The 13,697-nt window shown below is 40.5% G+C and overlaps 1 protein-coding gene across 3 annotated transcripts in view; it reads left to right on the top strand.

Moving 5' to 3' along the window:
- Positions 1 to 13,697, top strand: part of CDC20B (cell division cycle 20B) — a 60,485-nt gene that overhangs the window by 14,455 nt on the left and 32,333 nt on the right. For all 3 annotated transcript variants that reach the window (XM_078004739.1, XM_078004738.1, XM_001097747.4), the window contains exon 3: positions 11,402 to 11,630. In XM_078004739.1, coding sequence (XP_077860865.1) covers positions 11,402 to 11,630 — 229 coding nt within the window. The remainder of the gene's footprint in view (positions 1 to 11,401; positions 11,631 to 13,697) is intronic.

The raw sequence follows: 13,697 nt of genomic DNA, 5'->3' as shown, positions 1-13,697 counted from the left end.
CGCTGCCTGCTCTTCAGGTGCCCGCTCTGTAGCATGTGTGTTTTTGGGTGGCTGAGCAAAACCCATAGCCTACTGTGTAAAACCTGTGAGAGAAACCACTCTACTCCTACTCTCATGGCCCAGTAAGAATGGATACAGTAGAAAAGGAAATGACTATGCAGAAAGTATTCCCTTTTAAACATAATTTCTAGTAAAGAACAAAAGTGTATCACTTCCTGATAATTTTACTTTGGTGTTCTCTGGCTGAATTGTTTAAAAAGTCAAAGTCCCTGTGTTTGTATGACATGAACACTGCCATGTTACTTAAGCTCTCTGGCCTTGCTCTCTAAGTGGGATCTGGGACCTTCCACAGTACCATCACCTGGGCATTTGGTAGAAACACAGCATCTTGGGCCCCACCCCAGACTTCTGGAGTCAGAATCTGTACTTTTACAGGATCTCCTCATGACACATACACACGTTTAAGTTTGAGAACCTTTAGACCTCAGCCTTTTTTTGGTTTCAGAGCAACAAGAGTCAGTCTTTGATTTCTCTGTTTTCCATAGTGGATGTGTTTCACATCTCTATGAATACACGAGATATTTTAACTCCTCAGGCTGTACAAGCAAATGGCTCAGGAGCATGCATTTTAAAATTAATTCATAGAATACCTGCTATAATTTGAGCCATGTAAACCCAACTCATTATAACTGTGTTTTGAGGTGGGAAGAGAGTGATTTATCTCTGGCAGGGATGTTGACTGACCGCTGCTTCAGCAGGGCCCCACAGGGTGATATTATTTTGATAAAATAACTGTGATATTTTGTAGTCCGTTGTTTTATAAGTACAGAAACTCTTATCAAGTGATCCAGAGATGAATGGATTTGAAAAGGCCAAAATTATGCTGTTACAAACTTGCATGTGATTGCTGAATAAGCCGGTTTTTACAACCAGAAATAAAACATTATGCAGGCCTAATGTTGAAGTTGGTTTGACCACAGAATTCCATATTACATGAATACAACTTTGAAAACTTATGTGTATGTCTCCTGTTAAGGATGAAATCAGAGCCAGTTTGTTAACTTAATGTTCCTAAGGCTTAAGAGCTTCAAATAATGAAGGCATGATATATAAATTTTCACATTGGCCCATTAACCAAACATTCAGACAGCACTTTGGAGAACTCATGTGCTGGACAGCATTGGATGAACACAGATTTTGACCCTGGCACACCTCTTCTTTGTTGTTTTGGCAGTCTTTCTTTGCATACATTTTGATGTCATCATCTCTCAGCCTTCTGGGGATCTGCCATCATTGTTTTCATGTTCTGTCTATACTAACTCTATTCTCAGACTATAGATATATCAAAATGGCACATTTCTCTGCGTAAGGGGTAATATGTTAGAAAAACCACCAGCACTCTTTCAGTAAATGAAGGAAGGCTTCTTACAGGAGGGGAAGAGATTGATGAGTTCATGGTGAAGGCAGGAGGAAGCTACCTGGTCAAGAATGGGATAAAGCAGTTGACTCAGTTATCAACCAACTCAGGCACTGGAAAGGATACAAATAAGGTGCAAGGGAAGGAGCCAGCCTCACGCAAATGTAAAATCAATTTTGGAAATATGAGAACACACATGAAACAGGGAAGGATTACAAGGCAGCAAATAACTGAGTGCTAAATAAGTGACTTTTTTTTTTTTTTTTTTTTTTTTTTTTTTTGAGACAGAGTCTTGCTCTGTCAGCTAGGCTGGAGTGCAGTGGTGCAACCTCGGCTCACTGCAACCCTCACCTCCTGGGTTCTAGTGATTCTCCGGCCTCAGTCTCCTTAGTAGCTGGGACTACAGGCATGCGCCAAAACGCCCAGCTAATTTTTGTATTTTTAGTAGTGATGGGGTTTCACCATATTAGTCAGGCTGGTCATGAACTCCTGACCTCGTTAGCTGCCTGCCTCGGCCTCCAAAAGTGCTGGGATTACAGGTGCGAGCCACCACACCTGGCCAATGACTTATGTTTTTAGAGAGCTTTATACTGCACACAATCTTCTTTAGTATACACATTATTTTCTTCACAGTAATTCTTTGAAATAGGGAGCAGTTAACTCAGCCAAGATCACAGAATTAGTGAACGGAACAATGAAGAATAGAGTTTTGAACTTTTGACTTCATAACCAAAGTTATTTCAATTTCATGAAACTGTTTCTGTGTAATAGGTAAATAAGTTTATTTAGAAGGAAACATGGTAGGTGAGGAGATGGCTGTAGTACTCTGGCGGAGAGGTCATAGAGTTTGGCTGTGTCCCCACCCAAATCTCACCTTGAATTGTAATAATCCCCACATGTGAAGGGTGGGGCCGGATGGAGATGACTAAATCATGGGGGTGGTTTCCCCTATACTGTTCTCGTGGTAGTGAATAAGTCTCACAAGATCTGATGGTTTTGTAAATGGGAGTTCTCCTGCACAAGCTTTTGCCTGCTGCCACGTAAGACATGACTTTGCTCCTCATTCACCTTCCACCATGATTGTGAGGACTCCTTAGCCATGTGGAACTGTGAGTCCATTAAATCTCTTTCCTTTGTAAATTACCCAGCCTCAGGTATGTCTTTATTAGCAGTGTGAGAACAGACTAATACAAGGGATTTCATTCATCAGGAGGCATTTTGTTTTATAAGAAATCACTGTATAAGCGCCCAAAAAGGAGAGGGCATGGAGAACACCACCAAAAGGCTTGTCTGTGTGTACTGAAGTTATCTGGAAGGGGCCACAGGAAGTCTGCAGAACAGCAGGTCCAGATGATAGATAAAGAGTCTTAGTGAGGGTAGCCTTGGCCAGCACGATGGAAGGAAGGGGTGGGTGCTAAAGATGCTTTGTAGACCACGCTGGCAATGGAGATAAAGGATGACGTTTACCTGAAAATGACCTTGACAGTGTGTGGGTCATATTGCCCACTAGGATGGGAAGGCATTGAAGGTTCAAACATGAGAAGATGAACATTTTGGTCTTCATGACTAATTTGAAATAGCATTGAGACCCTACATTTGAAACGTCTCGTGGACAGAATGTTGCTGCGTTGGGCTGGTGGTGGGTGGGAGGGGCACACACTCAGAGGTTAAGGAACGAGGTTAGGGTATGCTTCAGAGCTACCTGGGCTGTCTTTGCTACTTTTATCTTTGTCTTGAGGTTCTAGCAAGACTGGCATCACCAGCAGGTCTTTTCTGGCATGTCTAGGTTTTTCCCACCCACTGGATATTTGTGTGTCAAATTATTTGTCAGTAGACATATTTGTTTCTATTTTCTCAGTTGTTTCATTCTGCTACTTCCTGACTTTATTTTTAACCCCTCTGGGTTCTTTTCTAATTATTTTTGGCTCTGGCGCTCTGAATTCCTCCTGGTTTAATGTCACTGTGATGTGAACTCTACAGGTAAACAAGCTGAATTGATGTGCTTGGAGTACCAAGTCATTCATCCCTTTTCCCTTCTTTGTCTTACTTTTCTTATCTTCCTCTTCCTTTCTATTAATAAATACTTGAGTCATTCAAAACTATGCGACAGGCATTTCCTCAGCAGGAGATAGATCCTGAAACAGAAGTTTAAAAATACTGAAGATGAAATAGCACAATCTGCAGCAGTGTTTCCTTCACTGCAGTCATTGAAGGAATACCACTGTGTGATTTGCCATATCTGTATATCATTTATTTGCTTAACATTTTAATATTCATACTAACAAATGAGTATTTAAATACAATTTATTTTTCTAAAATTAATTTTTTATAAGGAAAACTTTACATCAAAACTAAAAAATTATAAAATGACATTAAATACATAATTATTAATGTTCATCTATACCACTATGAACCATATGTCCCTAGTTCAGGGACTGACAGAATTTTACTTTATATTCAAACTGTGCTCTCTTTCAAAGTTCTCTGAATTGAATCTACCCCTTCATGGGTCCTGGTTGTATCATAAGGAGCAATATAAAGTATGTTTTTCTTTTATTCATAGATTGCATCCCTTTAAATATTTGAAGACAGTTCATTTTGGGTTTTCTCTTTTTTCTTTTTCTTTTTGTAATTTGAGACAGGGTCTCACTCCGTCATCGGTGGCATGATCATGGCTCACTGCATCCTCGACCTCCGGGGATCAAGCGATGCTCCCACCTTAGCCTCCCAAGTAGCTGGGACCACAGGTGCGTGCCACCATGCACAGCTAGTTTTTTGATTTTTTTTTTTTAGAGATGGGGTCTCACTTGCCCAGGCTGGTCTGGAACTCCTGGCCTCAAGTGATTTCCCCTCTGCATTGGCCCCCCAAAGTGCTTGGATTACAGGTGTGAGCCACTGCACCAGACCCTTTTGAGTCTTCTTTCTTCTAGACTAAGCACCCCAGGTTTCCACCATTGGATGTGCTGGGGTGTTGCCCCATTACTGTGTTTACCCTGACCCCTGTCACTGTGGTCTCTTTCCTCCAAATGAACTCAGGGTTTGAATCCTGACTCGTCCATCTCCCTTCTTGAAGAACAGTTCTGGGACTGGACGTGGTTCTCCAGATGCTATCTGAGCGGTGCAGAGACACAGGGTTTTGATTGCTCCTGTTCTGGACACTATTTTTCTGTCAATGGGACCTAAAATTGTACTGATTTTTATAATCATTTCACTGTGCTGTTCACCCATATTCTAGTGGGGGCTGCCTAACACTGTCAATCTTTTTCACTGCATGTCAGTTCTCTTCCATCTTATGCCTGTGCAATGAAGAAAAAAAATCTAAATAAGAATATTGTTCATGCAACTTGATTGAATTAAATTTTGCTAATTTGGCCCTTGTCCCAGACTTTATTCTGAATTCTATTCTGTCCTTTAGTATTTTAATTATATTTTCAACTTAGAGTAATCAACAATTTTGATAAATAGATCTCCATTTAAGCTGCTGATAACGAGTTGAATAGCAGAAGGCCAGAGACTAAACCCTTTAGTCCACCACAGGGTGATTTATTCAGGCTAACGTGGATCTGCTCACTTGTGCTATCTAGGACACTGGCAGCAAATTTATTACTAGTTACTTGCTCCTCCTATTGGAAAACCATGAAAAATAATACATTTATCTATCAGGGGGGCATGTATTTTTCGTATTTGTCATGTTTTGCTCATAGATCACTAACACGTATCAGTTTTGAAAGTGCTGTCATTCCTCTGGGTTTTATTTATCTGGCCCTACAGACTTGAACTTGTTTTAAAAACCCAGATGCACTTTTGTTGTTTCATTTATCTCATTCTCTAATTTCTGCAGAAATGTTTGTTTTACTCTGTACAATTTGAGAATTGTTCTTTTTTTTTTTTTTTTTTAATGAGACAAGGTCTAGCTCTATTGCCCAGGCTGGAGTGCTGTGGCATGATCTTGGCTCACTGCAACCACTGCCTCCTGGGCTCAAGCCATCCTCCCACCTCAGCCTCCTGAGCAGCTGGGACTATAGGCACACACCACCATGCTCGGCTAATTTTTGTATTTTTGTTCAGATGGGGTTTCACCACATTGTCGAGGCTAGTATCGAACTCCTGACCTCAAGCAATCTGCCTGCCTTGGCCTCCCCAAGTGCTGGGATTATAGGCGTGAGCCACTGTGCCTGGCCTGAGAATTGTTCTCCTTAGTGGGAAAGGATAAAAACGTCTTATTTCCTTGCCTCTGGATTCTTTCTCAAATCCCTTGTCCCTTTTTAGTACTAATTGCCTCTAGGGGAAGAGATTCATCTATTTATTCATTACGGGGTTCCTAGATACCAATGTCCCAAGGATAGTAAGATAAAAGACAAAGTCCCTGGTCTTAAGGAGTATATGATATAGCAGGAGAGAAAGTAAAAAAGTGGAATATGAGCAGACCTGCTTTTTAGCATAGGGATTAGATTGATTTGTCAGAGTTCAAACCATGGCAGGGTTGCTCTGGTTGGTTGTGAAGGTTGTGCACTGCATATTCTAGAGGGTGCCATTCATAGAGAAAATGATCTATACAGCTGTATGCAGTATACAGCTGCCTATTAGCTCTATATCCTTGCTCAAATTACTTAATACCATTAAGATATTTCCTCCAACTCTGTAGAATGGGGGAAATAATACTAGTACCTATTTCACAGGGTTGTGATGAAACTAAAATAAACACTCCCTCTAAATCATATATCCCAGTGCTTGGCACGGATTAAGTGTTTGATAAATGTTATTAACACAGGGTGGTCATGCTGGAGCATGCACTGTGGGTGTGGAAGCACAGGGAGGGCTTAGTATTTGTTCCTAGGGCTGCTGCAGCAAATTACTACAAACTTGGTGGCTTAAACACACGTATTCTCTTCTAGTTACGGAGGCCAGAAGTCCAAACTCAGTTTCACTGGGCAGAAGCTGGGGGGTCAGCAGGGCCTGGCCTCCTCCAGAGGCTCTAGGGGAGAATCCATTCCTTTCCTCTTCCAGTTTCTGGTACCTGCCAGCATTTCTTGGCCTGTGGCCCTATCACTCTGGTCTCTGCCTTTGTGGTCACATTGCTTCTCCTCTTCTGTGTGCAGTCACATCTCCCTCTGCCTTCCTCTTACAAGGATACATGTGATTGCATTTAGGACTCGTCCTGAAAATTCACGACAGTCTCCTTACCTCAACTTAACTTCATCCTGAACTTAAGTCTGCATAGCCCCTTTGGCATATGAAGTAACATTTGCAAGTTCCAGGGATTAGGATCTGGATATCTCTGGGGACCATTATTTAGCTACCATTGGCTGCCTAACCTAGTTTGGAATAGGGAGGAAGGGAAAGTCAGAGACACCTTCCTGAAGGAGTTGGTGGCTGAACCCAGGTGTGAAGGTGGCTGGGAGTTCCCTGGCAGAGAACTGGGGATGAACATCCCACGTGGGAAACATTCAGCGTGGACAGAGTGATGGTAGATGAGTCACAGAAACTCAGACCTGCTAAGGCAGTAGGATATTGTCAATATGCAATTTCTCAATAGTTTTCACGGACATAGCTGACATAGCATCAAATTTTTATTCTTTAATTTCCTCTTTTAAACCCAGAATTTTTTAAATGTACATTTAAAGTTTGGAATTTCCTTGGAATTTTGCTCCAAGGAAACCTTTGAGCAGGTGTCTCTGTCCTCTGCCATGTTTTCTGCAAACTAAGTCTATCTTCCAATATGGTGTCTCCTCCCTTTCTTGGTACCTGTGAGGGTAAGGGCTACCTGGACATAGTGGAGCCATTGCAAACATAGCCTACTGAATGTGGCCCACAGACATGCTCTGTTCAGTCCTCCAGTCTTTTCTAAAAATTAGAATCAGTTGAACACTTTAAAAAGTGGGAAAATTCATATGAAAAGTCTAAATTTCTAACATCTTCTATGAAATGAGACAATATGTCTCAATGTGTTCTTGCTGCGGCTAAAACACGAACATTAAAGTTTGAGAAATTCCCTCAGTTTCTGGGGCCAAGACCCCATAGCCTCTGAGCTGGTACTGTGGTTTTTTTCTTAGTGGAGAGAAATAAAAACAGTGGGGAAATGAAAGTCCAAGTGGCCCTGTGAAAGGGCTCATGCTTGTAATCCTAGCACCTTGGGGGGCTTAGGTAGGAGGATTGCTTGAGCCCAGGAGTTAAAGACAGCCTGGGCAACATGGTGAAACCCCGTTTCTCCAAAAAATACAAAAATTAGCCAGGCATGGTGGTGCACACCTGTAGTCCCAGCTACTGGTGAGCCTGAGGCAGGAGGATCACTTGAGCTCTGGGACATCGAGGCTGCGGTGAGCCATGATCGTGCTGCTACACTCCAGCCTGGGTGACAGAGTGAGACTGCCTCAAAATAACAAAGCAAAACAAAAAAGAAGGCCAGAGAGGGTCACGCTTCTCATCCAAGCTGGCGTTACTCATCACCTTACCTGCTGCCCCCTAGTCTGGGCTTCTGAGATTGAGATGCCTGATTGACACGTGCAGCCTCTTTTCATCTTTCCCATTCCTACTCAAAAACAAACAGCTGTAAGACAGAAAAACTGACCCCCAACAACACTCTTTACAACGGCCTGTCTCTTGCGAAAGACATTCTCTTCGGTCAGTTGGTGGGGAGAGCACAGAGCAGCAGTGGAGAGAGAGCTGGCCTTGCCCCCTGGGGGCTGCAGGCAGGATGGGCCAGTGCCCTCACATATGCTTAGTAAAAAACTCAAACTGAATCAAAACTTACTGCTTCAACATTCTAGCATATTCCTTTCCTATCTTTCATTTAGATCTAGGAAGTGGGACTGCATTGGAATTCTGTTTTATAGTCCCTGTTTTACAGCTAGCAATATATTGTGAGCATCTGCATGTTTCATTCACTATTATCCTGTGTTACCATTTAAAAAAAGATTTCTTTTATTGAAGTGAAATTCTCATATTAAAAATAACTTTTTTTTTTTTTTTTTTTTTTTTTTGAGACGGAGTTTTGCTCTTGTTGCCCAGGCTGGAGTGCAATGGTGCCATCTCGGCTCACTGCAACCTCTGCCTCCTGGGTTCAAGTGATTCTCTTGTCTCAGCCTCCCAAGTAGCTGGGATTACAGGTGCATGCCACCATGCCTGGCTAATTTTTGTGTTTTTAGCAGAGATTGGGTTTCATCATATTGGTTAGGCTGGTCTCGAACTCCTGAGCTCAGGTGATTTACCCGCCTCAGTCTCCCAAAGTGTTGGGATTACAGGTGTGAGCCACTGTACCCGGCCAAAAATAACCTTTTAAGACACCAATTCAGTGGTTTTAGTGTATTCCCAATGTTCTGGAACCACCACTTCTCTCTTGTTCCAAAACGTTTTCATCACCTCAAAAGAAAACTCCATACCCATTAAGCAGTTGCTCCCCATTTCCTCCTCCCCTAATCTCTGACAATGACCAATCTGTGTTCTCTCCCTGTGGATTTTCTTATGCTGACTGTTTCCTATAGATGGAATCATACGATATGTGACCTTTCCTGTCTGGCTTCTTTCACTTAGCATAATGCTTTCAAGGCTTATGCACATTATGACATGTATCAGCAACTCATTCCTCTTGGGAGTGATGTGTAGATCACTTGCATATGTAGATACGTCCTATGATTTGTCTACACGTTCATCTGTTGATGAGCATTTGGGCTGTCTGCACCTTCTTAGTGTGATTAGCGCTACTATGAACATATGTGCACATGAATTTGAGTACATATACCTACGAGTGGACTTGCTGGGTCATGTGGTAATTCTAGGTTTATCTTTTTGAGGGATCACCAAACTAATCTTCCACAGTGACTGCATCCTTTCACATTCTGTACACTTGCAATGTAAAAAGCTTCCAGTTTCTTTGCATCCTTACCAATGCTTATTAGTTTCCATTAAAAAAATTCTAACCATCCTCTTGGGTGTGAAGTGGTGCTTTGGTGTGGTTTAGTTTACGTTTTCCTAATGTATGCCATTTCTGATGGCAGCAGAGCAGTCCCTCTTAGAGATGTCTTGTTAGTTTGCCTAGTCAGTTCTCCATTGGTAAATATTTAGTCTGTCTCACATCTTTTTGTACTTACAAACATGTAAAATGCAGTACACACCCTCATGTTCTCAGTTGAGAGCCTGGACTCTGGGGTCAGACAGGTGAGCCTCGGGTGTGGTATCTCCACTTACTGTGTAGTCTTGGGCAATTCACTTGACCTCTAAGCCTCAGTTTCTTCACTGATATAATGGGCATAAATAACATCTGCTTCACAGATGTTTCTTAGGATTAAATACAAACATGTGTAAAACCCTTTACATATGGGTTCATACATAGTAAGCAGTCAGTAAATGCTGGATGTTTTCTCCATCTTGGTTCGTATCTTAGACTTTTTTTTCTTTCTTTTGTTTTTTTTTTTTTTTTTACTTTGAGAGAGGGTCTCACTTTGTCACCCAGGCTGGAGTGCAGTGGCGCCAATGTGGCTCACTGCAGCGAGCAATCCTCCTACCTCAGCCCCGTCAAGTAGCTGGCAATTCAAGTGCACGCCACCATGCTTGACTCATTCTTGTACTTTTTGTAGAGACAGGGTTTTGCCTTGTTGCCCAGGCTGGTCCCGAACACCTGGGCTCAAGCAATCTGCCTGCCTCAGCCTCACAAAGAGCTAGGATTACAGGCATGAGCCGCCATGGCCAGCTGATTTCTTTTTTAAATTCTTAGAGGTGATATTGCTGGGTCAGTAGAAGTTATGCACATATTTAAGGGCTTTTGAAAGGACATTGTCCAAAAGTCCTTTCCAGATACTAATTTAACCCCCACCAGCAGTGCATGCCAGTGTTTGTTTTTGGCACCTTCAACACCAGGGATTGTCACAAAAAAATTATTGCTAACATCTCATTGCTGTTTTAAATTTGCATTTCTTTGATTGCTAGTGAGATTAAATATCTTTTGGGCATTTATATATCTCTTTTATGAATTGCCTTTTTAATGTACTATGCCCCAGTTTTTCTATTGAGTTGGTAAACTTGTCAATTTCTATAAGAGCTCTTTATGACTAGGATTTTAATATAAGTTGTCTGTCATTTTGTTAAACGATAATTCATTTCTAGTTTGTCACTTACATTTTAATTTCACATGGCTACATGGGATGGTTCACTACTACAGGCTCTATAAATATCAAACTCCTAGTGTTTCTTAGAGGGGATGGACAGACGAGCAAATCACTTACTTTCTCTAGGCCTCAGCTTCCCCATCTGTGAAATGAAGGGTTTGGACTAGAAAATTGCCGTTTATATCCAGATTTGAAATTTTATTATTTCATACAAACATCTTGCATGTTCAGTACATAGTGTTGTATCATATGTCATATTTTACACTGATATGTGATGGTAATATTTATAAATGTAATTACTCCCTAAACTACTTTGGTATACCTACAGACCCTTCAGCAGAGGCTCTAAGTAAGTAGTAGCATTTTGTTGTTTTTTAGATAGAAAAAATGTATATCTATTTTACATATAAAATAATAGATTTCACATATAAACATAAAAATATGATGTATTTTACACATAAATATATATAAAATGTAACAGTTTACACATAAGTATATAAAAATGTAACATGTTTATATATAAATACATGTAAAAATAACATGTTTTATAAATATAAATATAAAATATAACTTTTATATATAAATATCAATATAAAAATATATAAAATATAACATATTTCATATATAAATATAAATATATACAAGATAACAGATTTATGTTTATATAATATATAACTGTAAAATATAACATTTAATGTATAACTATATACAAAAATATATATAAATATATAAAATAACATCCAGGTTACAAAAATTAAAAAATCTCATTATATATATTTTATTGGTGTTGTACTAGATGAGTCATCTGAAGTCTCTTCTAGGGAATTTTTACTTTTGCATCACTGAGGCCAGTGGAGTTAGAGCTGTTTTTGTTGTTAAACAGGTATTTGATTCAGTTAATGCTACGTATTCTGACTTTAAGAGTCACTTTGCGAAGAGGTTGTCCGCGGAAGTTCCTGTTGCGAGTAGCCCCATTACCACAAGGTGGAGGCAAAGTCAAACTAGGGCTTTGTCCTCTGATTCCTTTGGGGAAGAGCAGTCAACCACCTACCTCCCAGAAGCTTCCGGATCAGTGCTGAAGACAACGCCTGAGAAAGAAACCTGGACTCCAGGTGAGGAGCCCCAAATGCCACAGCCCAGTTACACAACGTGAATAAAAGATACGTTCCTGAGAGATTCTTTGTCTTGTAGAACTAAGGAGTGCCACATTGAGTCAACTCTTTTCTCTTTTTCTCCCTTTGAATAAGAAATTTCCAAGGTGGGGAGAAGTGACACAAAAACAAAGGAAAGGTACTGTATGTGTTAAAAAAAAAAACCCAAAACTTTAGACAAATTAAATTTAACAAAGTTAGTTGTGCAAAGAACCATTGGCCAATGGGCAACCAGAGAACCACTCCGCCATGTGGGGGCGAGCAGCATTTATGGACAGGAATTGGGAGTGAGTAGAAGCCGGCCTGATTGGCTACAGCTCAGTTTGCCTTATTTGCACGTGGTCTGATTAGTTGGCCACCTGTGATTGACTGAAGCTCAGCTTCTGTGATTGGCGGAGACTCAGCTAAGTTAAGCTTTCAGTTAGTTTACATCCCAAGTTAGGTTGCAATTTAAGATGTAGGGACTCATCCTACATCCTCAGGCCAAATTTAGCTTAATTTTAATATGTTTTCGAGACTTGCATTGGTTAGTTGATAACTTTTGAAAAGACTGTATGTATGAATGTGTATGTATATATGTATATGTATACACACACATATATATGTGCTTTTGTTTTGCAAAGTATAGAATTTTAATGACTGGTAAGGTTCCTGGTATACAGATTAAGAAAAAATTATGCGTTAGTAATGGAATAATCAGATGTGAAATAGAAGGAAAAGACACAAGCAGGAGAGAATGAGAGGAAGAGAAAGTAAGAGGAAGGAAGCAAGAGAGAGGGATGAGGGGATGGATGAGGGGAGAGAGACAAAAAGAGAGAAGAGAGGAGAAGGAGACAGAGGAGGAGGAGGAGGAAGAGGAGAAAGAAAGAAGAAAGAAGAGCCTCCAAAAGTAGTAGGGAAAGTGAAGAAAAGGGAAGGAAAGGAGAGTGAGAGACAGTCTATGATGCGGCAGAGATGGGGGAGTGGGCTCCAAACCACCAGTGTGATGGGCAGGATCCATGATCAACCTGCCAGAGCCCCGAAACACAAACTCTCTCTCTGAAATATGTAATTCTCATTTGGGCACAGCCATTTTCATTCCCATCCTTCAGAAGCAAAATTTGTCACCTATCATTAGCTGATGTAATGCCCATTCTCTTTTGAGAATCATAGGCAACATAATTCTTTTGACTATCAGCGTATTTATTAAGACAAATGTTAATAGAAGTGCCAGCTCTTTTCAATGACATCAGACACGATGATGCATTGCAGTCTGCTGATTGAAAGGGAGCCCAGATTTTTTTCAAACCAATGAAGTTCCCATGTGACGACAGGCATTAATACTGAAAGTATTTAATAATTGAAAATATTTAATAACCAAGGAGGGAAGCAGTAGGAGATAAGAGGTTGTGAAAAAGGTCATTGTTATGACTATCTTCTAAAAGAAATCTTTTGTATCTCAGTGCAATTGAGGGACAGTTTTGATGCTGATTGTTTTTGGAAGAATTTCTGGCTAAAATTAGGGGCTCCCTTTTTCTTTCGAGGCTCTAAATTAATTTATTGATTTTTTTAAAAAAGTATGGCATTGTGTGAGAAATTCAGAAATCAGATATTAACCAAAAGGATTTTACAAGAAAGGCCATTTTATTTTTCTACTTAAGTTAATACTAGGGATTAATCAGATCTATTGGTTTCTCAGTGCTTTGCTAGTGGGGTTTCTTTCTTTTTGTTTTAGAAGAGCAGATACTGAAGATCCTCCCATTCCAAAGGGACATTTACAGAGAGGTTTATTTTCAGTCATGCTCTGTGGACAGAACCTGAGAGGTCCCTTCTTTCTTAGGCTGGTGGACCTGACTTCTTTGTTTATAACTGGGGTGATTGTCAGTACTAGCCTCTGACTGCAACTTTTTCTTTCTCATTTGAAGTTCTCAGAGCTGGCTTTTTCTTCCCTGTACTCTTTTACAAATACCACGAGAAAGCAAGCATGCATAATTTCTCAGGACAAAGAGCAAGATCTAAAACTTTGACCAACATTTCGTATTTTTATCC

The sequence above is a fragment of the Macaca mulatta genome, chromosome 6 (assembly GCF_049350105.2).
Source record: "Macaca mulatta isolate MMU2019108-1 chromosome 6, T2T-MMU8v2.0, whole genome shotgun sequence".
Classification (NCBI taxonomy): domain Eukaryota; kingdom Metazoa; phylum Chordata; class Mammalia; order Primates; family Cercopithecidae; genus Macaca; species Macaca mulatta.
Note: the sequence above shows the minus strand (reverse complement) of the source record. Positions and strands in the feature narration are given on the sequence as shown.